Below are 26,010 nucleotides of genomic sequence, written 5' to 3' on the forward strand. Positions count from 1 at the left end.
TACGATCATTAAATCTGGTGTATTAAATAGAAGAAGCATAGATAGCTATGTGATTGGAATACATCTGATCAAATCCATTAACATTTTTGATCCAAGAGGCTTAGCTGAATAAAATGAAGAAAATATTCTTTTCTGCACTTGCAAAACATGTCACTACTATCAAGAGTTGTTTTAATGCTTCAGCCTATAATTTCCACTACCAGTGGTTTGGATTTTAAAATTTATTTTTATTTCAGCAGCATACATATTGCTTGCTATTATTCAATTTGTTGAGAAGATAACGGTTAACACAAGATATAAATATTCTCAGCTTCAGAAATGAGAAGTCATATATATGTACATAATTTTTTCCTAATGCACTCTCTCTTATGCATGCAATATTTTCCCTGAATGAACATACAGTATTGTTAATTCCTCTCATTTATCACCTCTAGTTTCTGAAGAAATTGCCACTTAATAACCGCCAGGTAAACGGCCCAAATACCTACTGATTCTCGTTTCTACAGTGTACACAAATATACTACCTCTCCCTTTAATCCTCTTTACATTTATGCCTATTTCCAGCTAATATTTATTGCCAACAAATCCCACAATTTTTTAATGTGCAAACAGATTTCAATGTTTGCAATTTATTTGCAACATGCAAGTACTGTTTAACAACTACTAAAAGTAAAACCCAGAATATTCTCCATACCTCTTACAGATACCCCTGTGCTAAAAACATTATTAGCACCCACTCTTTTAATTTAAGCTTGTCAGATACTCATTTCTGCAAAGTTATCTAGGTACTGATTATTAGATACGACAATTCAGGTACAGAACATTCTTACCTCTGTTATCTTGATGCACAGATAACTACCTGGGATCACCTCTGGCTGCTGCAAAGCATCAAATAGAATCTCCACAGGCCCCACTGTCTGCTTCTGACAGTCCACATACACTCTAAAAAGTGTATTGAGTGAAGATGCTAAATACTTCACTCACAATCAAAAACTCAAGAGTTCTTTTTTTTTTTTTTTTTTTTTTTCTTTCATTTGCTTCCCAAGGTGTCCCTAGGGCATGTTTATGTACCTAATGATTTTTATTTAGAAATACATTAATTCAATTAGAACATAAAATAACCAAGCAGAACCAGAATACTATGGAGAAACAAACTGTTTGAATTCCACTATGACCAAACACAGAAAGGTACATACCAAGACACAACTTTGCCATCAATTTAATAGAAATCCAAAGAATTAAGGTTAAATAGTGAGACTCTTTGCTATGGCATGCCTTCTAAGCTTATTTTCTAAAAATAAATTAGGTACACTACAGCACAAAAATAAATTCAGCATATTTTTAAAATAAATACAATATTCTATTTAAGTGATAAAAGTTCAAAACTTTAAATTAAGTCTCAGCCTAGGAGACTTCTTTGAGTCCTTCAGGATTTTTCACAAAGATTAAATGCTGTTTTGGCACAGTGAAACTGCTAAATTTTTTTTATTAGGAGTTAAATACAATTCACTGGAAGTATTCACCTGCACATTAAGCTTTCCAGTTGATTCCTGTCTTCCTATTTTAGATTTCTTATTTTAAAATATTGAAATGCCTGCAGGTCAATCAGAAGGCAGGTGGATTACTATTTTAGCAAGTCATTTGCATGACCTGAAGCTGAGAATCAGACAGCATATAGTAACATGTGCCAGATTATTCTAGCAAAAGCAGCTGCAGACCAACTACACTGCATTCTTCATCAGTATTTTCTATTATGCCTCCCCACCTTATGCTGTTACATTTCCCCCCAGTTTCTGTTATACTCCTCCTCCCTCCCTTTCTTTTATGTCCCCAAACACCACTCCTTATTTATTTTGGTTCTAGCAATCTCAACATTGTCTCTAGCATGACCAGAAACTACCGTGTACATCCCTGTTTCCACATGCCAAAGCCAAATAAACTAGAATCTTAAAAGAAGACAGTATATATTGAGTTCTCTCAATAAAATATCTCTAACTATAAAGAAATATTTAAGACAAACATGTTACTTCTAGTCCTGCAAAAAAATTCTGATCATTTAAAGTTTATACACCTGTTCTTCGAATGTAACATGTCTTCCTTGGTGACACTTCCAAGGAAATTCCCCTAATCCAGCAAACCCCATTTTACTGTGAAGAAATGCATTTTCCATATGCAGCTACCTTAGAGATCCCACATTTGCAGCTGTCATGTCTTGCAACTGCCTGTTGATATCATCTGGATAATGAACATTGAGCTCATGAGGAATTTTCAGCTGTGACATCTTGACTGACAGGTACGCTTCAGGAAGAACCTTGAAGCCCTCCACTGGGTTATGGGAAAACTCCACAAAAGCCCTGTTCAACTCCCCCCCCCCCCCCCCCCCAATAAAATTGCAACAAATACTTGATGAGGAATCAAAACCCAACAAAAAAACCCTACAAAAGCCATCATTTCTTCTCCCTAGCTTTACCTTGACAGTCCAACAAACAGTGAAAAGTAGGTTCCTCACAGGCTTTGCCCTACTGTTCTTATGCACTTTAAAGCTTTAATTATCATGATGGTTTTAAGAAACTTTCTAACATTCTCACAAGAACATACCAAATTGACCAAGCACATTTAATACAAATAGAAAGGATGTGAAAATATATGTGAATAAGAAAAGAATTAAAGACTGCAAAAGGCATAAGAAGGGCTACATGAGTTCAACTTTGGGCAGCTGTACTCCAAAGTTAATGAGACAATTAGCTAGAGCAGCCAGTCACATGCATTTTGTGCAAAGCCATCTGATGGTACAAAAGAGCTAAATTCAGTATACAAGATAAAAATAAATACCGACAGATCAGCTGCAGTTAAAGTTCACAGTCAGACAGGACAGACAAAACCGAAGGCAGTATCCACCTCAGCTCGCTGATCTAACGTTATTCCAACCAATGCATACCAAACTTCAAAACCACCTTTCTTACTCTAGCCAATACATTAAAAATACATTACTGATTCCAAAGAGGTGAGAAGAAATAAATTCATTTTGTCAGTGCACCACTGACAAACATAGAAATTAATTACTAGATTCATAACTGAGAACACGAGAAAGGCAGGATACTTGAAGTATTTTATACTTACCTTGATCCATCATAGGTAACAGATTTTACCTGCCCACATTGTCTAATCAGTGACTGCAGCTGTTTGTGGTATAGATATCCATAGGGAGGAATATCTTCCACCTGTTAAGAAATACAAGTTAAATTTGGATACATTCAATTATTTTAATGCATTAAGTTCACCTTAAATAGTTAGCTTCCTCTTTCACTTGAGCTGCAATACTGATATACAATCTAAACCCCTAATTCTTAAATTAAAAAAAAATCTCAAAAGACAATAAAATCAGTTTTGCTGCTAATGCTGACCTACACCCTCAAACCAGTAGATAAATGTTTTTAACTATAAAGGAAGCAGCTTCACCTGTAATTATATATATTTCTTTATAATTTTTCCTAAAACCTGTGTAGTAGCCCTCTTTTTGCTTTTAAGAGAAAAGCAATGGATTGCTGTGCTTCCTTGTCCACCACTGGGAACTACATTGAGGCAGCACACATCACCTGGGAAACAGAAGAAGCTACAGCCCTGCACATCCTGGCAGAACGGAGATCCTGCGGTATGGTGGGACAGCTTGCACAACTGGAGAGCACTTATGGATGGATACATGCTCGTGAGGGATGACAGACAAAGAGCAACCTCCTGGTCTTCCCTGTGTGGAGTAGCTCAAATATAAGGTGCTCTTACACTGAGCAGACAATGTGACAACCCAGCTCTTGTGGGTCAGGATAAGATAAGAGATCAGTAAGGGTAACACCGAGGTGGCAATTTATAACAGAGCTGTTAGGATGAAACAGATCATCTTCAGGCAGCTTACAGAGGTCTCCAGATCACAGATCCTGCATCTCAGAGGGAAACAAAAAGCTCCCTGATAACCTAGAAGGGCAGGACTAGCTCCTAGATTTCTGAAGGGTGTTGAAAGTAACTTGTTAACACAGGTCATGAGCCAAACAGGGCTCTTCTGTATCTGCTATTTGTGAACAATGTAGAACTTGTTATGGAAGTGATAATCAACAGCAGCCTGGGCTGGAGCAACAAGGAAAGAGGGGAGCTCAAGATCCTGAGAATGGGTAAGACAAGTAGCAGAATACACGTCCCAAAATCTAGGACAGCATAGTTGGGGAGTTGGGATTCCATGGGAAGCTGCAGAATCTCCACCTTCAGTGCTTTTTCCAAACCCAAGGGGATGAAGGCCTAAGAAACATGGTCTGAATTCACTGTTAATCCTGCTTTGACCACATCACCAGACTACGTGACTTCATGAGGTCTCCTCCAAACTGAATTATTAAATGATTTTGTTACTCTTCTTCAATTTTAATCCTAAACCCACCACAAACCAACAAAGTTACTGGAACTGCAACACCTTTTCAAAGGCATTCTGTTAAGAATGATGTTCCGGTTAAATATATTGGATTGTAAAGTATAATGCATTCTATAGGTGGTATATAGTCAAGTATAACGGATTATGACTTTAACAGATATGACCAAGGCAACAAGAGTTAATCACTCATTTCACAATTTCGTAAGCTAAACTAGCTTGAAAACTAGCTCTACAAAGCAACAGAATAGCCTTCTCCTACCTTTAACACCTGCCTCACTCAGGAGGCAGATGAGATCCAACATAAAAGGGCACATGCTGTCAAAAGCAAAGCAAGACTACAGCAACACCAGCTTACATCAGTTTAAGGCTGTAGTTTCACAATTATTAATATGCTGCTGCAGCCAGATATCAATTTCTCTATCTTTTTTCCATCATCTCTTACAGGAGATCTTGCTTTAATACAGAATCACAGAATTCCTAACTAGCAAGTTCAAACTCCTAGACGTTGAACTGTTTTTCAGAGGCAATACAACTGTCAATTCTTGAATAATCTGATAAGAAAGAACAGCTTGGTTTTAGAAAATCTTCATATGCCTTGAAGTTACAGTACCAAGATCAGCTGCTGGTCAAAAATATGGTCTAGCTCAGTCTGCAGAAACTGCCTCAAGGCAAGATGATTTAGAGAGACCATAAAGTAGGAGGAATAACTGCCTTCTATCTCTTTGGGACACACCATTAGGAGCATCACATGGCTATAAGAAGACTGCCAAATTGACAGCTTGAGGAACTTGCAGCACTTGTGACCAAGGGGATCACTTATACTGATGAAGACACAGGGCCTACTTCTTCCTTCTTCAAGATAACAAGCAGTTGATATATGAGCAGATCAAGAGTTAAAGTAAATAGCTCCTTAAATCTAACAGTTTAATCAATGTTGCTCTGGCAAGACTGATCTTGTCTTTCTTTCATAAGATTGAGTTGTTTTGCTTCAATATTCTTAAATAATGTTTAAAACTCCAAAAATATACATAAATGTGTTTGTGCATGCATATTGTCATGCCAGCATCTCCTTCAACTAGCCTCTCTTCTTGGGTAAGCAGTAAGGCACACAAAAAAATTCCTTCTCAGTACGCTTTGAGTTTCTCTCCTGCCTTTTCATCTATCTTCTCTTGTGCCAATACAAGTCTATTTTTTGAGGCTCACTGATTTGCACGTTTGTTTTCTTTAAGCATAGGTCACTGTGATTTTACAGTGTTACATCTAGTTCAGATACACCAAATATTTTCCTACTACAGATTATGTACCATTTTGCAGAAAATCAACACAGCCATTTCCAACTTGCACTTATTCAATCAGGCAGGAAGAAATTCCTAGAAGATAAAAAAGCATAGTGCAATACCTGAATAACCTTAAAAGCAACAAGCATGTATGCCAAGCACTATCAAGCTGGAGATTACTAATATTGAAGTTGCAACACTTCATAAAATACTAATTAAAAAGTACCCTTGGTAGTCCCTGTTCTATTCTTCACATCTTCTATTAGTTTTATGGAAGTTGTTTGCCTGGGCAAGTTCAGCAATCAAACGCAAGGAGGCAGTTCTCAGTAGTTCTTCTAAAACTGACCACCCACACAACATTTATCATATTGAAAGAAAGGGAGATGGGAGAGACGACAACTTACCAGGTGAAGATCAGAGTAGATTATTATTTCTGTCCTTGCCCAAGACAGAACAAAACTTGAAAATACTGCCCAAACACTACATATTTTTACTACTTGATGCTTTATCAAGTCACCCCCCTTCTTAACATACCAGTACAGTGGTTTTTGGATCTTAGCCATCAAGGTATCTCACAGCAATTTTTTCATCACATTTTCCACAAGTAAAGTAGTTTGGATATAAAGCACCAGCTATTACAACCTGAAGTCAAGAAAATATTTTGTAATATGCAGTAGATTATGTTCAGTTTCTTGAAAAGAGATATGCCAGCAACATAAAGATACTAACAAATCTTCATACGAAGATTTTTTCCTACATTTTTTCTAGACATTACTGTAATTGTGGACTACACGTTAATTCATGCAAATCCTTAGAAACATACCTTCATGAAGAGATTAATTTTCTAGAACAATCGTACAACACTAATATTATGTATGCAGACTTGCTCTATGAAAACTAATTGTTAGCCCTGATTTCAAGAGCACGCTCAATTTCAAGTAAGTTTACACAAAATAACTACAAGAAAACTGTTCTGTTTCCATGTTACAACTTACAGTATTTAAAAATTCAGCTCTGAAAAGTTCACTGCTTACATTTAAGCCAACTACCAATGAAACAATAAGCAGGTCTGAAAATAAAATCACTACTAATCAGTCCAAATAAACCAAGAAGTTTATTTGGAAATTTGACAAACTTACAGTAGCTGAAAGACATCTAACCCACTCCCCACCCACCCACCCCCAATAACCAACAAGCACTCGGAACAAGTAAAAACAGCATTTTCAAAACTGTTAGTTCTTAGCCTTCCCACACAAACCATCTTTCTTTAAAGTATGCAGTTTAACTCATCTCAGTATGACTTGGTTTTATTTTGATGAACTGTCAGAAGTGAAGGGACAGACAGAGAGCCAACTTAGTGTGAATTCTGAACCATTAAAAGAACATTAGTTGTCATTCTAAATTGTCAACAAGAATTACTTTTTTTTTTTTCCCCACCTGCAATCGCAAAATCTATGGGGAATTGTGAAACACGAGTATACTAGTTCACCAGTACTAGCGTACAAAAATCCAGTTATAAATTTTGTAAATAATGGCTCTCCCCTTTAGAGTCAAAGAGCTTTACCTGCAAAATAAAGTGTTGTTTGTATACACATTCCTGACCAAGAGCAGAGGGTTGAGCATTAACAGACATGTTAAATGCGCTGACTCATTCTTTCAAGTTGTGAAATAACTCGGCCACCTGAATGTGAATGCTTATGTTAGACATTAGACACATCAAAACTGTCCACAAATTAAAATCTGTTAGTAAGTGTCTAAATAAGTGGGAAAGCTTCCTTTCCTTTAGGTGACTAGTATGTATTTCACCTAACATACTGCTTAGCATCTCTACTTTGGAAAGTTATTTCAGCACTGTAACTAAACCAGTTTTCCTGACATCACTTTATAAAGTAGAGTTCTGTAGTCACAAAGCATATTATGCATATACACGTCAAACAGAATTAGAAAAAGAACTGAAATAACCTTTTACAAGACTATATACTGATTCTTCATTTAAATCATTTGGAGTTTGTATCTTAAAAGGTAAAAAACATACTAACAACAACCTGGACTTCTGGACCTAACTGTAGCAGTGACCACATATACTGCACCCCCAGATCAGCAGACAACTTTAAGCAAGATCAAACTTAACGCCCTACAGCAGAACATGCTCTGTTAAGCTTTCAATCCTAAGCACTTCCAAGAGGCTTCCATAAGCAGCCACCGATTCTTCAACCACACAGTGAATGTCTTCAAGTGTCACAAATGATTCTGGAGCACATGTACAAAAGTACAGTCCACTCAACTGCTTCAAATCTACATTTTCCTTTCTGCTGTTGGTAGTTTTAGGATACTAAAACTCCCACTTCCCTCATAATCAGAAACCAGTCTGGCTGCTTCAGTTCTGCAAAACACACATGGAATTATAAAATTCTATCTGGAAGCGTAGCAAATTAAAAAGCCCAGATTTTCTTAAGTGTTAGTGTAGGTGTAGGTGTCCATTCTAAACTCCTTAACTATTATGTCATGCACAACCTCTTCCTGCTTTATCTGAAACTGAGCCAAGAGAATACTAACTACCTGGGAAGCTATCACAGGCTATCAAAACTGATCCTTCAGCTCTCCAGTTTTATAGAATTTGCTTTTTTCTCATTTTGTCCTTGGTATCAGCTAAACAAGCTAAGAAGATATTGGCATTTCTTATCCACACGCTTGCTTATCAGAAAAGCTTTTTTTTTTGCTCCTCTGCTTTTTTAATATAGGCCCTACACTGTTCACACCAAAGGTATGAACTGCTGTAATAACAGGAAAGGCCATGCCCTGCCAATCACAGATGTTCAGGAGTTTTATTTATTTCCCCTCTCAACATATCACATTAAGCTTGAAGCCCTTTGTGATGCAGTTTTCATTAACTGCTACATAATGTTAGCAACAAAGCCCCACAAATTGTCCAGTCCTCATTATGTAGCTGTATTTGCTTAAAATTATCTTAACTATAAGACAAAAGTTATGTAACAAGAGATAGCAGTCACACCACATCTAGTGTATCTAAGGAACCTACAGAATTAGCATGTAATAATGGAGGTCTCTTAGAAAATGTGACTATAGGTAATCCAGGAACTACAACTGTAAGTAATAAAGCCTCTGCCTTAAAACATACTTGCAGTCCTGATTCTCCAGCTTTAAATAGTGCCATCTCTCCCTCCCCAAACAAACAAAATCTCAAAATTCAGTTTATTTAAAGAAATTATACAGCTCTATATATTGATAGACAGTAATACAGTAGGCTTATTCAAGAGCTTAACATTTGTAGAAGAAAAGGAGAGCTAATACTTTTTATATGCAGAACGACTTACCCATTTCACCTTACCTCTCTAATCTTCTCGATATTAATGCCATTTGATTGACACCACTCACGCTCTGCCTGGAAAAGTGAAAAATGCAAACGCAAACATTCTTAGAAACTTCTATCTTCTACTGCTTGTAAGCTTTCTCTCATACTCTTCTGTGTAGACACAGTAGTTTATATATACATAGTCATGGAAGAATTTGATCTCACAGCTTTCTTTGCATCCATATCAATCAAGTATTATGACATGTATGAAAACACAAGACATAATTACTAACAAACTAGACCCTGGTTACCACCAGGGCAGCTGTAGGTCATCTAGATTTTTCATATAAGCCCACAAGTCCAACTCCTCTGTGTTGCCACTACAGAATCTACTTCAAGATGGACATTTCTTCAAAAAAACTCAAAACCAAATGAACTTTTTTATCTGGATGTATAACCTTAGCAGAAAAGATTCTGGCCACCCTGCCTACTCATTATAATACACTGTATGCTATGCACTGGTGTTCATAAGGCATATTATCCTCTGAAAGAAACAGAGAAATAAAAAAAGGTTTTATCTTACATACACACAAGAAAGACCAGAGGCAGTTGTTGTGTGCATCCTACTGGGTTTTTGTGACTGATGCACATAAAGATCTTCCACCTTTCAGGTTTTGAGTTCAGTGTGGGGTTGGTTTTTTTTTGTGGGTTTTTTTTTTTTGGAGGGGAGGATATGTGTGTTTCTTTAAAAAAAAACACACAAGAGACATTTCAGACACTTCTGCATATGAAAAACATTTATTTCAAATACAGTTCAACCTCCCTTTTCAAATCTCTAACCACTATTGATCCATCTGTGAAAGCGACTACATAAGGGATTACCTTCAAACACTCAGCACTGGATTCAATGACTCATGTTCTCTCAAAGCCGATGTTTCTATTTATTTACGAAAAAAATCTAACTATTATAAAGAAGGATTGCTAGCAAAAAATCCTTTTTAAGAATAGAAAACACTCCAGCAGTGAAGTCACCAACCTTGAATAGAAAAGAAGAAATAAAGTTTAACTAACCTTGTGATGTCTCCAGTTCCCTTTTTGCGTGCAGGCCTGCTATGCCTGAGAAAGAAATGGTGTAGTGTTCAGGTATGAACTGCAGTACTTCAGTAATAATTATTACAAATATTAATGTGACATTTAAAACTATGAAGTTTTTTTCCACATCTATACTGAAGATAATTTTTTAACACTGATTTAAAAAACAGAGATGTCTTTGGGTTAACACAGACTACAAATATGTAAGCACAAAAGTGTATAAGGAAATCTGAACCACAGTAATGTAGGTCGGAAAAGTCTTCTTCAGATCAATTGTTCCAACATCCCACACAGCACAGCCAACTCAGATCAGATTCTTAAGGGTCTTGTCCATAAAACCCTGAGTAACTTTGACGGACCTCATGGCTGAACCTGCTCTGAGCAAGACTATAGACCTCCTAAGGTCCTTTCCAGCCTCGGTTATTTAATGATTCTAGTCTAACATGACACTTGCCTGGTTGGTCCCTAAGTAGATATAAATATTCCTCAGTCTTATGAATAGTTTTACTGTATTTTGTTGAGGGTGAGCAATAACTCTTGGTCTTCCTTTGCTCTTATTCGAGCATACAAAGTGGTACGGCTGCAAAATGTAATTCTAAGGACGCATTATGCAGGGCTGAAAGCCTGGCAGGGTTATAAATGCTGTACAAGGCATGCTAAAGAACAAGAATAGCTGTAGGAACCTAACTACTCTGCCTTTAAGTCTGCACAGAGGTCACAGCATGCATTGCTGCATATGCAGACTGAGTAGTTTAAGCACAACTGGATGAACTAATTACATATACGGCCTCAAACTTGCCATCAGCTCCTGCAACTGAACTGTAAACACAGCATTTCGGTCACTGAATTTCTGGACATAGCTTAGAGGTTCCGGATCTTAAAGGACTAAGTTCTGATCCATGTTGGGAGAGTTACAATAGCCATCTGATAACACAGCAACATACAATAGGTTAGCCACCTAGTTTTCAGAGAGGAAATGGACCGAGTTTTAAAGCACATACAAACATTCATGAATAAATATAACTTGGACACTTTGACTTGATGTTGTAATAAAGCAGGCTACTTTCAGAATCTTTATTTTCTCCTTGCTTTGAGACAAAAGTAAGTGAACCAATTGATCCAGATACAGTTCTGACATGGTTGCATCCCAGAAAATGAGGCTGGAAGAAAAATCAACATACCTAGAATACTAATGCAAATGAATTAATTTTTAGGCCGCAAGTCTATGACAGATTCCCACAGAATCCATTTCTTCTAGTTTGACAGCATGCCACCTCATAATACAGTTTTCCAGCTTACTGTGGATACTATTATCATAGCTGAATAGCCAGCCTCCATTTCCCTACCTTGATTCAAGGCTGATGTACTTATTTTTAATAATGATTTTGACATCCACCACTTCCATAGCCAAGCCTTATCGTATGTCAGGAAAAAACCCTTCACTTATTTGACATTATTTTTTTAAAAAAAACAACACTGCCCCTCTTGGAAATCATATCACTTAAACCAGGCTGATTAGCCTTTACTTCCCTGGATTCTTCTCTTTCTACTACCAAAGCTTTTGACCTTTTCTAAATCACTGAGATCTTTTCATAAGCAAGAGCTTAAAAAAAAAATGCTAATAATTCACAAAACTTCAGCCTACCCTGGAAGAAATCTAATCCGAACCAGGAAGTTTACAAACAAGCTCTTTCCCTGTTCTCTTCTCATACTCAGCCATTCAAAACATAAAGCTTTCACATTACACACCCCCCAAGATACTGCACAGGAAGCTCTGTTTGAATATGTTTGTTTTCCCGGACAACATACTGGTTTATAGAAACATTACCTTCAGATTAACAGGACATGAGGTAAATACAGCCTACAACAGGATAAGGGTATTCAGAAAACATGATGCTTGAGCCTCAGGATCAGTGGGTATGTGTGGCATACATGTCCATGTATGCTTCATAAAATTCTGACAGCAGAGTACAGAAAAACAAATCAGCTTTCAAAGTGAAAAAAGGCCAACATACACAAAATAGAATAAATTAAATCTGCAACTGAAGATTTTGGAGTCTCTGGAAGATTACAGGACATTACAGACCATCCATAATGTAAAACGTTGGATTTTGAAGAGCAAGTTCCTCTAGCAGAAGTCTTTCCCATGCTGCTGTATCGGCTCCACTTGAACCAGCAGGGATCGACTCCTGTCCATGGTACTGGGCTACCGCACTGCCAGGCGTACCGAAACAGCGCATTGGGACAGAATAAGATCCTGCAGTCAAAGCTGTGAAGCCTGGAGAAAGGACATCAAACTTTCCTGTACTAGAACTTACCAGTCCAAACTGCCCCCAATTAACTACCAATAGCTACCAATGTCACCACATCTCTGGCATTTTATTTTTGGCTATTACAACAGAGACAATCAAAACTACTAGTGCTACACAGTAAGACACGACCTTCAAAAAGTATCACTAAGTAGCTAGGTAATGTGATGGTTTTAACAACTTCAAAGCACAAATGCTGCACTGATACTACAAAGGTGAGAAGCTCCATCTTGGTCTATCATATTTCACTGGAACATAAGCCAGAACAAAAGACTTACCTTAAATGCATTCACAATTGCAATACAGTCACTCTTACTATTGTCAGCAAAACACAGTTTTTTCCTGGCAATATAAACCAAAAGAATGAACAATGTTTTTTTCAAATATTGAACATATTATACAGCTCAGAATGCTACACTAATAACACCTTCCAGGACTATTAATAAACAAAGTCAATACATTTCTTGCAATTATTTGTTCTTATTCACATCTCCTCGCTAAACTGTGTGGGCACAATAACAAAGAAAATAATACTTTCTGTTTTAAAAAAATGTTTTAACAGACACTGCCATATGTTCACATCAGACAGGCAAAACTGAAGAATCAGGTCTTGTACTCAGAAAAGGATGTTAGCTCTGTGATATTAATTAGTTAACACAAATAGCTATCAGTATCTCAGCTGCCACGGAAAAGCTTCTTTTAGCACTGCCTGGCACTTTTGATAGAAAACAAGACTCATGACATGGAAAATTATATTTAGTGGTCAACTTAGCCCTCTACCCACAAATGTTGTCAGAAAGTTGTAAAATGTCTAGGGTAATACCTGTGTCCATGAACATGCTTTTTGAAAGATACTGCAAAAAAACCCCACAAAGACAGTGCTGCAGCTACAACAAAAACAGAACAAAATGAAAACTTGCATATCACTTGTTTTTAGAGAAATGTTCTCACATATTCTTCTTTCAGTTACCTATAATAAGGCATTCTTCTAAGCACCTGAAGACATGCCCGAGGACTATCAATTTTCCAAGATGCAAATCTACTGGCAAGTGTGCCAATACCATTCCTAAAAAAAGTCAGCTCACCATCATGTGGATTTTCTTCTGTTTGTGCACAAGTTGTAAGTGCTCCCAGCTAGAGAAATTAAAATGTATTCACTTGTGAAATTTGATAGAGTAAATAGAAGACCAGTTTGTAAGAAAAAAAGACAAGCAGCAAGCAATTATCTCAAAGTGACATCGATTAGTATCAAAACTGTAATTAAATTGAAGTCTTAAATCGATTTTAAAAGCCTAGTATTTTGAAACCAAAGCATCTACTATATATACTGGTCATAAAAGCAAGCTAGAAATGATACAAGTGGCTTTTCTTATGCATTTCTTGGAAAAGAAGAAGTTTAGTGTAATCAATGTTTTACCCCTTACCAACCTTATAATTGAAAAGTAGAATTACCAACCTTGCACAGGTCAGAAGAGGATCTTCAGGTTGACCTTTATACATCATAAGGTGTCAGAGTGTGATTTTACTACTTTGTGTAAGTGAAATTGTTTATTAATGAGTTCAAGTTCTCTTAATTTTTTCCCCTATTCTTTCTTGCCACAGATGCTAGTTCATAGTGCCATTGTTCCCTGATGAAATTATAATCTTATTTTAATGAAGTAACTGAAGAGGATAGTAACCAAAGAACAGTCCAATGCAAGAAAGATTCTCTAGGTATAGTTCTTATCTCAGGTACCAATTAAGGCTACTACTACCTTAAATACTGAGAAACACACTTCTACAGTACATTTTTATTACCTTAATTTTAACAGCATTAAAAGAATGCCTACCTCTTTCAGCTGTAGTATGGTACGTTCAATGTCACCTGCACTGGGTGGAGAAAGAGCTGTTGCCAGCAAGGCTTTTGGTTCCCCCATATCAAGCTCTTTTATTCTTAAAACTGTAGAACCCAACTGACAATGCTGAAACGAAGACAATGTTACTGTTACTTTCCCACCATGAGAAGTGCGATACAGTGTTTTATATGATAAATAAGTTAAAAGTTTACAACTTATTAAAAATGGAAATTTATTTTGTGTAACTAAGGATATTTTTATTTTTAACAGATAGCTTGCTTCTAATCCACATCCATTTTACTGCTATAATGCATCTCCTTCTAATGGGGAATGGTCCTTGTGAATAATTTATCAACTTGAATTCTATGCAGTGTTACAGTTACTAGTAACTATTCAAATCGTACACTGTCTTCAGGAAAAGTAAAGCAAAACTTTGTAATGTCTCTGCTATGACCACCTGCATTTAAAAAAATGAAAATCAATCTGAAATGTTCCCCAAAAGTCTTACCAGTATCTCAGGTACTGACTTCTCTGGAATAAAGTCTGTCCAGAAGTCCTTGTTTACAAGCCTGTAACAATACCCCTTGGAAACACGTCCAGCATGACCTGCACATAAAAGAACAAATGACCAAATTTTAAGCTGCCTGATTTTCAGGCTTTTCAAAACGCATCCACCTACAAGCTTGCTGGGCAGATGAGCAGTATGTGAAAGCTGATGCTGCAGGCTGACCAGTATTTTGCTCTTTTGCAGCAGACAGGCCCAATTGAGACATTCTCTCTATCCTATCTCTATCAGATGAAATCATTTTGCTTTCAGCAGTAACTAACAAAAGAGTTGCTTAAACTATTCACTCAAATACCTCTTTTGTATAACTTCCCTCAAATCAGCACTCATCTTTCTCAACTGAAAATACAAGACAAGCTCAGTGCTAAAATACACTTCTTCAAAACCAGGAAAAGGCAAGTCCTATCAAATCTTAATTTAATATAGATAAATACGTCAATGCAAGTTTTAGCATACCCTCAAAATGAAGATTCTATATGCAGAGTAAATATGCTTTGTGTTTGTATTTCTTTACACAAATGAGTATATTCTGATTTCCTATTTGACTCTATAGCTAGCAAAAAACTTCTATATTGAAACAGAGCAAGGTCTTAAAGGATTAGTCAGGATGGGTTTTGGTACCATGCTCTGGGTGATGCTCATTCTGTTCCACTGACAGTACTAAAGTAAGAGATAGTAGGAATGTACTCTGAGCAATCTAGTAGTCATAAATAAAGATAAGGTGGGCATTTGAAGGAGATGAGAAGGCCATGCAAGCTCCAGAAACAAGTTCAAGTGAGGAAGAAGATTGAACAACCACCCAAAAGTCTCCCCAAAAGACAATTCTGGAAGACTCTGCCTCAAGCTCTGCCTAAACCCTGCCTATTATGAATATGATAATTAGATGTTCAAATTAAATGCATATGTATGTAAAGATGTTGTAACCTTTCAGGAAAACTGTATGTTACCTGACTTTTCACTAAAAACTTTGGAGCTAGTTTGTCTGGTGCTCCCCAACTTTGTCCCAGCTAGCTCCCCAACATTACACGAAATAAATACCTTTGCTGCTTAAAGAAAAAATTAAGTCTCTGTGCAGTTACTCTGTGCTGGTTTTAGCATCAATATAAACAACTTTTGAGATACCATGATGAACAGCAAAACACCTTTATGATCTACTATTTACAGAAAACACACCAATTCATAAAGTCTGTCTTCGCAAATCCAAACACCATTCACGTCAATAAACTCACAGGTACTCCACTCATCAGGATACTCCACTGGAGAATTAGGCCATATTTTTAAGTCATATATATAATAAGTCCAAGTCACCTATACAAAACGCTGATTCTACTGGTTGCGTATCAGCTGGTTGTCATAACCTATAGTGATGCAGATTAAAACAGAAATAAAGCTGTATACTGGATTTGTGTGGCAAGGTTTTGGTAGCGGGGTGCTACAGGGGTGGCTTCTGTGAGAAGGTGCTAAAAGCTTCCCCCGTGTCCAACGGAGCCAATGTCAGCCGGCTCCAAGGTGGACCTGCCACTGGCCAAGGCTGAACCCATCAGCCACAGCAGCAGCACCACTTCTATTTTAACTTAATTAAGAAGGGTAAAAAACTGCTGGACAACAGCAGTCAGACAAAAATGAGAATACAAGAGAGCACCCCCTCTGCAGACACCAAGGTTGGTGCAGGAGGGGGAAGAGGTGCTCCAGGCACCAGAGCAGAGATTCCCCTGCAGCCCGCAGTGAAGACCATGGTGAGGCAGGCTGTGCCCCTCAGCCCATGGAGGTTAACTGCAGAGCAGATATCCACCTGCAGCCCATGGAGGGCCCCACACCAGAGCAGGTGGATACAACCAAAGGAGGCTGTGTCCCCATGGAAAGCCTGTGCTGGAGCAGGCTCCTGGCAGGGCCTGTGGCATCGTGAACAGGAGCCCATACTGAAGTAGGTTTGCCAACAGGACTTCTGACCCCATGGGGGACCCAGGCTGGAGCAGTCTGTCCTGAAGGACTGCACCCCTTCAGGACAGACGTGAAGGAAAGGGCACGTTGAAAGGACCCACACTGGAGCAGTTTGTGAGTAACTACAGCCTGTGGGAAGGACCCACACTGGAGAAGTTCATGGAGAACTGTTTCCCACAAGAGAAACCCCACAACAGTGTGGAAAGAGTGTGAGGAAGAAGGAGTGGCGGCAGAAACAACGCGCGATGAACTGACTGCAACCCCCATTCCCCATTGCTCTGTGCCACTCAGCGGGTAGAGAAATCGGGAGTGAAGTTGAACCCAGGAAGAAGGGAGGGGTGGGGGGAAGGTATTTTAAGATTAGGTTTTATTTCTTGCTACCCTAACTCTGATTTGATCCCAATAAATTAAATTGATGTCCCCAAGTCAAGTCTTTTTTAGCTGTGATGGTAATTGTTACATCATCTCCTGTGTACTTAATCCTGACCCACAAGCCCTTTGTCGTAATGTTTCTCCATCTGCCAGTTGAGGAAGAGGAGTGGTAGAGTAGCTTTGGTGAGCACTTGGCATCTAGCCAAGATCAATCCACCACAAGCTTTAACTGCAAAGTCATTATAATATTTAAAAATGAAGATATTTTCATATTACATCATAAAGATGTAACTGTTATTAATTTATTTAGTACTCTTCAACTGAAATGGAAACATTTGGATATTAAGAGTACTGTCTTACTAGAAGAGCCAATACGCAAACTTACTTAACCTTGTGCTACAAACACCGGTCTACGCTTGAAACACTGCTGTGGATATTTTCAACTGATTTAAGAGTGACAAATAGACATGAAAGTTTCTTTCACTGCTGAAACTCCCAAGTAACTAATATAATAAATACCTAGCAGTACCTACCTCCTCTTTTTAAAAATGGCCTGTGATAGAAAACGATTACTATTAAATAACAAATCATCCTTACAAATTTTACAGTCCCTGAAACATTCCTCTGGAAAAAATACTTGAACAAAATAAAATATTCAGGCATAGTTGTTTAATCACTGTTTAATATCCTGACATGGTAAGGAATTATGTTTTTTGTATAAACTATTCACGCCAAAAATAATCTGTGCTTTTTACTGTTAACAAAATGAAAAGCAACATCTAATTCTCCATGAAGATTAGCTTCTAAAATTCCTTTCCATTACCTGTTGTCATCTTACCTTTTCTTTGATTACAGTTTGGTTTAGATGCCCAGAAAAGTCTCAAGCTCTGGTAATATGTTTTCTCATCACAAACCAAAGTTCTAGTTAAGCAGAAATCTATCACTGCAATTGGGGGGGGGGGGCGGGGGCGGAATCTAGTATTATTACAAAACAATTTATCCTCATGGCACTGGGAAAGAATACTGGTTAATTCTGTGTTATCAGAAAAGGAAAGTTTCAATTACTTCAAAACCAGTAACAAGAACACCAGATTTATAAACAACCAGGCCCAGGATACTCTGAATACTAATGGAATTTAAAATAGTTTTTAACATAAATATAATAAAGTTAGAGCAGATGGCAAACATTAAAAGACAATTACTTAAGCATTTAGACATTCTATATAAAAAGTTGCTTAATCTGATGCAATTATTTCAATATATAGTCAGAGTGTCAATAAAAAGCTTAAGGTACTTGTGACATGAGGTCTGATTCTGCTTGTTACTGCATGTAAACTATTTTTTTCCCCACTCCAGCAAAGATTAAAACCAACGCTCCACTCAGTAGACCTACTACTTGTTCATATGTTCAGATTTAAAACCGTTCTCTGTCATGAAAGAAGGAATTCAGCAACTGTCAAAATTAAACTCCAACAGCAACGCTTTGGGAAATGGTGACATGTTATGGAAATATAGGCTAGCAAACGTAAGGAAGACATTCCAAATACAGCATACACATGACTGTAAGATTTAGATTACTTACCATATTTAACGTCAGGAAGTGTTACAGAGCTCTCAGCTATGTTTGTAGCTAGAATAACCTGAGTTTTGAAGCAAAAATGAGCAATGAATGCATAAAGAAAAAGTTAGTGGTTTATGTGAAAAATCCAGCTTGCTATTAAGAAATCTAAGTGTAATGGCAACATAGTATTTCTGCTCTGCATATTAAAAAAAGCAAACACAAGAAAACCTATTTTCTTGTCCTAAGACCATAGAAGCATAATAAAGTAGCATAGCATATGACAATATAGAGGAAGAATGGAAATATTTCCTTATGCTTTTGTCCTAACAAAACAGCACACGATGAGCAGTGATAAATAAACCAAGACACTAGCCAAAATGCGGGGTACAAAGCAGGCAAGAGACCCCCATTCTGGGGGACTGCTTTACTATGCAGTGCCACCAGCAGCATACTACTGTCCTGCGGGTACAAGAATCGGCATGCACAAACTATTCTGAAGGATAAAACCAGTGTCGTGCAATAATTGAAAGATAGCTTCCTGTTACTCCACTTCTCTGGAGGTCTACACACCAGTTAAAGCAGCAGCTTGGTAAGAAAGGCAATCAGTTCACATCTTGAAAAAACACAACTGCTTTGCCCTTGCACAATGGTTTGAGTTTGCACTGCTAATAATAGTTTTATACGTTATTATTTGCTATTGTTGCTCCAGCAAAAGGTTTCATGCACTTAAAAGTAATGATTCAACAATATTTACTTTTCTGTAGCCAGGAGCTGTATCCAAAATTACACTGCTTTGTTGGTTTAATGTCAGATGTGAGTGAAGCAGGTACACTTTCCACCTAAGGAAAACATATTAGTGAAATATTTACTGATGCAATAATATAAAAATTAATTACACCTCTGTGCTAAATCATATTATGTACTTCAAACTCATACAGCTGATGGATTAATTTTCAATTTTAATTGAACTGAAGCAAGTGTGGTCTAACTTACCTTTTCTTAAACACATCTGAGAGACATGAACGCATGTAGTTTATTTCACTCAAACCTAGGGAGAAAGTAATCAAGAGTCTGTTTTCTTTTCAGTGATCACTAACAATTCTATAAACCAATTCTCATGTCTACTTAAATTCTTAATTGACTTTCATTATTACCTCCTTTTCACTGTATAATGAAACAGCAGAAGTGTTAAATGATAAATGTCATAATGAAACACAAGGGCAATTTCTCAAGAGTTATTTTACGTAATTTTACACCTAAAGGAAAGTATCATATATCATATACAAAGGTTATCTGCCAGTGTCCGATTATTAGCCCTTGTTTCAGTTCCTTACAACTGACAATGCTCACCACAAGCTGAATGTCTGGCTCAGGATAGATTTGGGTATTTCAGCCATAACAAGCTGTTTCCAAGAGCAGGGCCAAAGGAATTTTTTTAAAAAAGAAATTAGCTATTTCTGCCTTAGCCATCTTACCTTTGGCAGTTCCAGCGCCCATTCTCTGGGCCATGGATTTCACATCTGCCTGAGGAAATCTTTTGACTAAGGGATTTTTGCTGTCTTCCTGAATACCTCCACAGACATAAACCTTTCTGAGAAGCCCAAAAATCTTACTGAAACTTCAATTCCAAAAGCCCCATTTTCAAAAATCTGTCCAACATTGGGCTTCTGTGGTTGGACGTTAAAAGTAAAATTATCACATAACTGCTGCACAGGATTGCTGTGATTTTCAGTGATGCTAAATGCAGTTTGAACACCTGGACGTGAAAGTTCTTTCACTCTTTAGATGACCATTACTTTACTTCAGAAGTGAGAAGGAAGGAAGGAAGACAAAGAGATTGACAGAAGTAGAGCAAATAAAAGCTTAGGACAGTAACAGCAGAATCCATCTGAAAGAAAACCCTGAAGCTTTAAGCTATGCAATTCCCTGCCATTACCAAGCGTATGCAAAGCACAGAGAAAGGCTGTCCCCATCTTCTTCAGGCTCCACAAGAAGATGACAACCTACTGCTGCTTTCATTTAGCCCAACAGCTAGTCTGACAGAAGTAGTTATATACTTGAAGGCGTAGCTCAGTGATGATTCAGTCAACAGTGTCGCACCTCTTTTTCCAATTTGTTCTTTAAAAAGTCTAAAGAACTATATATCAACGTATATTCTCAAGTAACATTAAGGTTGCCATGTCAAGCACTCAAAAAAACCGCCAGAATTAAGACTGGTTGTGCAAACTTAATGCAGCTCTCTGGGAACATATTTATGCACATGTATTAAAAAAATAAAACAATGTACAGTTCCAAACACGGCACTTGGTATCCCCTAATACCTAGGGACAGACTAGCTCTGGAATCAAAGGAGAGCTGTGTAGGATAATCTGTAAAGAATCAGGCTCAGTAATGTTAAAAAAAGATATTTAAGCACCAAACAAGACAGGCACTTACAACAGGAAGTGAAAACATGGCATCCTACTTGAGACAGCTGCAGCTGCTCTTCTGAAGTGGATTCTGGCCCATCACCGAGTTCCACAAAAACCGTGGGCAAAAATCACTTAAAAGTAGTCCTCAGCACAGCACTACTCCTTCTGGCTGCTGATGCATACTCAGCTTGAAATTTCAATGGGAGTATTAGTTTGAATGTACAAAATGCTATGTAATTGTAAGCACTCAAAAGATCTAGGCATCTCAAATCAGTGTCCTAAATGTGGAGGTTATTTTTACCCAGATCTGTCTCAGCTGCCCTCTTGTAAACTAAGGGCTCTCCTCTCCTCTTCTCCAGTTCTGTATAAAGACTATTTGTGAAGAAAATTTCAACAGGTATTTGCTAATCCTGTGTTCAAGAACAGTCTTGAGTATCCAGTTATAAAACAGGCCAAAGTCAAACACCAAACAATAAAAAACCAAAACTGAGTACAAGCTAATTCAGAAAGCACTGCCTACAGAGATCTTAATGAATTTACCAAAAGTATTTAAACAAAAAGTTTCATTTTATCAGCTGCAGTTACAAGACATCAAGGATAGCAGCACACTAAAAAACACCTCAAAGGGAAAAATAAAAAAGATTTGGGAATTGAAAGTGCTGAAGAGCAATTTCAGCCCTGAAATGAAGACCCAAAAGAGCCTGAGGAAGTCTGAAAGTACACCCCAGACAAACGGCTATATGAGAGGCCAGAGGCAACAAAGGTGGTCTCCCTACTTTATTAATCGCAAACTGGAATGCGTCCTACACTGACAAGATCAAGTACTTTCTCTGACCCATTGATTTAATAGAGGGTAACTCCAAGAAAGGCAGCTCTAACAGCTTGTAGCTAGCAGGGAGCACCCTCCACTGAAAGCTACCCTACAAGTGCGATATACCTTTCTGCTGGCGTGCGGTGTTTCTAGCCCTAGTGCTAGCATGTCTACTTCTAAGCTCAACACAGCAGGGAAATGACATTCATAAATAATTTACAGAGAGTTAGAAAGCCCTGGTAGGGATAGATCTCACTGTGCCCAAGGAAACAGCTGCTCCTGACTCCAAGGTGACACCACAAGAACGTAACAAAGTCTTCTCAAAAGTTTTCAACTAGCAAACTTTCATGCCCATGAAGTAAAACAATAACTGAAACCACAAGTTAACAGATTTGTGATGCTTGGGAAACCTAGTCTGCAGCCTAGTTACACAAAAAGTTGTACACTTTTTTGGCTGTCATTCTTACTTGAACATCTTAGCTAGATTTTAGAGACAGTGTAAGATAATTTAGGTTTATATAACCAGTTCTCTGATCATTAATTGCCATGTCATTGTGTGTGCTTTTGAGCATTCCCTACTACACCAAGGTACATGGAAAGAAAAAAGTGAATTTTAATTTTTACAACAAGAATCTAAATAAAGACTACACTATATAAGAAAATGTCTCTAAAGACATCCTAGGAACCTCATACAATATTTAATAACTACTCTAAAAAGAATAAGTAATTGAATTTCTGTGAATTAACTGTAGAATTAATTTTATTACTGTAACTTCATTTTTAAGACAGACGAAGTCTTCATTTTTGACTCCCAGGTCTTCCAATTATTGCCACATTTAAGCAAGTCCACAAGAAAATACCCAAATATAGACCTATCAACTACAGTTAAATGTATGTTTAATAAATACCTGGAAGAAGTGCCAAAAGAAAGCTCATTAGATTATATATAAGGAAAAAGAAAGTTATTAAGACATACACTCACCTGGTAAAAATACTAGCACACTTCCACATTTTGATTAACACTGAAGTTTTTTTTTCTCCCTAAGAAGAACATGCAGTTTTCATTAGTTTTACAACCTCAGTCTACTCTACTACCCCAAGTTGTTTTACTCTTAAACAAGCAGCAATGCACTTTTTGTAACATGTATTATTTACACTTCCTGAAGAAACAGAATTCAAAACATTATTAGCAACCATTTTTTCTGAAAAACATGATATATAAAAATTGGAACTTCAAAATTATGTCAAAACAGAAACATTCTTATTTAGCAAGGACATTAATCAAATTTGGTTACCAAAGATATTAAAATAAAAACGTAGGATACTACTGCCAAATTTATGCAAATTTATTCAATAATTTTTCAAGCACATGTAACTCCTGTATTCTAAAAATAACACTGGACGCCTTTAACAAAAGCCTAGCATGCAAAAAAGCTAATCATTATCAATAACTACAGGTCATGACAAACTTAAAGGGAAACACCTTCGATTAATCTGTTACGAGTCAAGAAGCTAAAAATCACCTTAGCATAATACAGAACTCTTATTTTTTGTTGTAATTACTCCTGAAGTAAATTTTTTTAGGCATCTTGAAAGCCTCTACTCTCAAACTATATAATGAACAGAAGGTATAATATGCTAAAAAGTATACAGTAAAAGCATGCAGTATGCTGCTGTTCCTTAATTAACGTCTCACTCCCCCAAAGAACCACTGATTCCAGATCTTGAACTGTACCTTACCTACTGCTCTTCATCTCCAACTTATCAAATGACTCCATCAAAGACACTGCTACTCCATACATTTCCTCTACTATGACTGGCTGCTCAATTCTTTGAGAAGGAAGCTGTGTAGAGAGTTAACACAGTATAACAAGCTAAAAGACTGTAGATCATGTACATGTTTCTATTTGTCAGGTGCTTCTCAATTAAAACTGATCCAGCACAGAAGCTGTACGAAGTAGTAACTTAATCTGAAGCACTCCTTTCATTCTAAATATATATCTTCCTTCAAGCATCCTACCATTCTAATCCTAAAGAAATACTTCTGATATTTACCGGCTTAAGATGAGCACTAGCCCACACTCCATTCCCTAACATTTGCAGAACATACTCCTTACTCAGAACTGTCAAGCACATAAGACTAACCACAGGCCATGGGAACAGGATGACAAGAACGAGAGGAATTTGTGTAAGGCAGGCACCATCCTTCTCACAGGTGTTATAATGCAGGTCTCTATTGCTTGCCAAATAAATCATGGACCTCTTTCTCATGTAAATTACCTTTGCATTTAACAGATCCTGTGTTTTAGGTCACATCCTGTCGAAGAGCCATGGTTCTGTTGTACACAACACAACCATAATGATTCTGTCTACACTGTTTTTTAGCATTCTGTTCACAAATTCTGGGCTTTAATATTTAAGAATACAAACCTCAAGTCTTCAAAGCAAAGAGTAACTTCATTTCCTTTCAGTTTTTAAAAGCAAATCCTTAATGAACTGGACATGCTCTGGGAATGGTCTATAATTTTACACATTTTTCCCTTGCAGGGAAAATGGCTTTTGATCATTGCTCACGTTTTGTTCTCAAGGTTTCTTCTCATTCTAGAGGAAAACTCTTTACTGGCCTAACTGCTATCTCTAACTTTTCTAAACTTGTATTGCAGTGTAATCTGCCTTCCATATCATTCACATGGTTAGAAATCCTACAATAAAACTGTAATTCTCTCCCTCCTACTATTCCTTTGAAGTTCTTTCCTCTTCCCTCCTTTCACCCTCATGTGAAATATTCTATTTACTTTTATGCTGAAACCTAACAGTTTAAGTCATTCCAGATTTTCCCAAGAAAACCAATAGGTTCAAGTGATCATGCATGTGTATGCCCTAAGAGATCACGTATTTTATCACTAGCTATGAAACCTACACATTTACATTTATGCTCAACTAAGCATTTCTCCTAGCTGATCAATCACCTTCACCTGCTGCTTGATATACTACAATAGTAGTTTATTGTATTTAAATACAGTTTTATTGAGGCCTAGACTTCTCATTTCTGTTTTTAAGGAACAGTATTATAACTGAAGCAACAGTGAAAACTGAGCATTTGTCCTTTAAACATAACACTCCATAACAACTGGACCACACAGTTAACAATGAAAATGCAACAGCAGTAGTATTTGGTAAATATGTGCAGATAAATGCCAACAAGAGGTAAGATGCAGCTGTAGCAAGGGACTTCCAACAAGCATAAAGTGTAGGGGAAAAGAAATCATTCCTAGAAAGGAATTCAAAACGCAAGCTGAACATCCAAGAGTAGCACAACGTTTCTATGCAAAAAACTAAGATATTCCCGGTTCCCCTGTAAATGAAGCAGAAGGTATTTAGCAGTTGTCCACATTTCACAGGGGTTTGCTTTTATTTTAATCAAGCACAAAAAAATTCAGTTACCATATAAGCAAAAGATTCTGCACAAGTTTTCAATAAGCAAAAAACCTGAAAAAGATACATTGATAAAGCTGGAATGCATCACATGTGTACTGATAAAGAGTATCATTCATATAATGTCCTTTAATTGTCTGAAGTCAAATAAAATCCAGTAAGACAATGTGTAAACCTATGCATCTGAGGATTACAGATTTTGTATACAAGCTGATGCTGTATCGGTTGTAATTGGAAATAAGGAGTGCCTGGATCACCTACTTTGATCATAAGGAAACAGTTACCTTCCGCTGTAACGCTGCTGAAAAGCAAGCATGACTGTAGGTCAGGAAAGGTCATTCTAAGAATGCTATGTTGGTGGCATTGTACAGAACTGCCCCCATCACTCTGAAGTGACTCAGGTCTTGTCAAAGTTTTCAGCCAGCATACTTGCCAGCCTCTGAAGTAAAAGAACTCTTGAAGCCAACACGTACTCAGTTTGTGGTGCTGGGGAAACTGATGGGGACTGACAATCGATCTGCAGAGGATCAGCTGGAACTTGAACAAAAGCAAATTATGACTAATTCACCGACCAGAAGAATGAAGAGACTTTCTTGTAAAAGGAGAATAGCAAAGACTTACCTTATCTAACAAAGCAAAATGAAAGCCAGAAAGAGGTATTACTGCTACCTATA

The 26,010-nt window shown here is 37.3% G+C and overlaps 1 protein-coding gene across 1 annotated transcript in view; it reads right to left on the reverse strand.

Moving 5' to 3' along the window:
- Positions 1–26,010, reverse strand: part of TDRD9 (tudor domain containing 9) — a 60,512-nt gene that overhangs the window by 14,221 nt on the left and 20,281 nt on the right. Inside the window, 20 exon segments of the mRNA XM_055715955.1 lie at positions 831–942; positions 2,181–2,354; positions 3,121–3,221; positions 6,226–6,333; positions 7,256–7,372; positions 9,041–9,094; positions 10,076–10,120; positions 12,684–12,747; positions 13,229–13,292; positions 13,376–13,478; positions 13,480–13,539; positions 14,235–14,366; positions 14,749–14,846; positions 17,957–18,061; positions 18,701–18,758; positions 19,434–19,518; positions 19,673–19,727; positions 22,884–22,942; positions 23,642–23,731; positions 25,833–25,841. Of these exon segments, the coding sequence (XP_055571930.1) occupies positions 831–942; positions 2,181–2,354; positions 3,121–3,221; positions 6,226–6,333; positions 7,256–7,372; positions 9,041–9,094; positions 10,076–10,120; positions 12,684–12,747; positions 13,229–13,292; positions 13,376–13,478; positions 13,480–13,539; positions 14,235–14,366; positions 14,749–14,846; positions 17,957–18,061; positions 18,701–18,758; positions 19,434–19,518; positions 19,673–19,727; positions 22,884–22,942; positions 23,642–23,731; positions 25,833–25,841 (1,693 nt within the window).

Source organism: Falco cherrug, chromosome 7 (assembly GCF_023634085.1).
Source record: "Falco cherrug isolate bFalChe1 chromosome 7, bFalChe1.pri, whole genome shotgun sequence".
Classification (NCBI taxonomy): Eukaryota; Metazoa; Chordata; class Aves; order Falconiformes; family Falconidae; genus Falco; species Falco cherrug.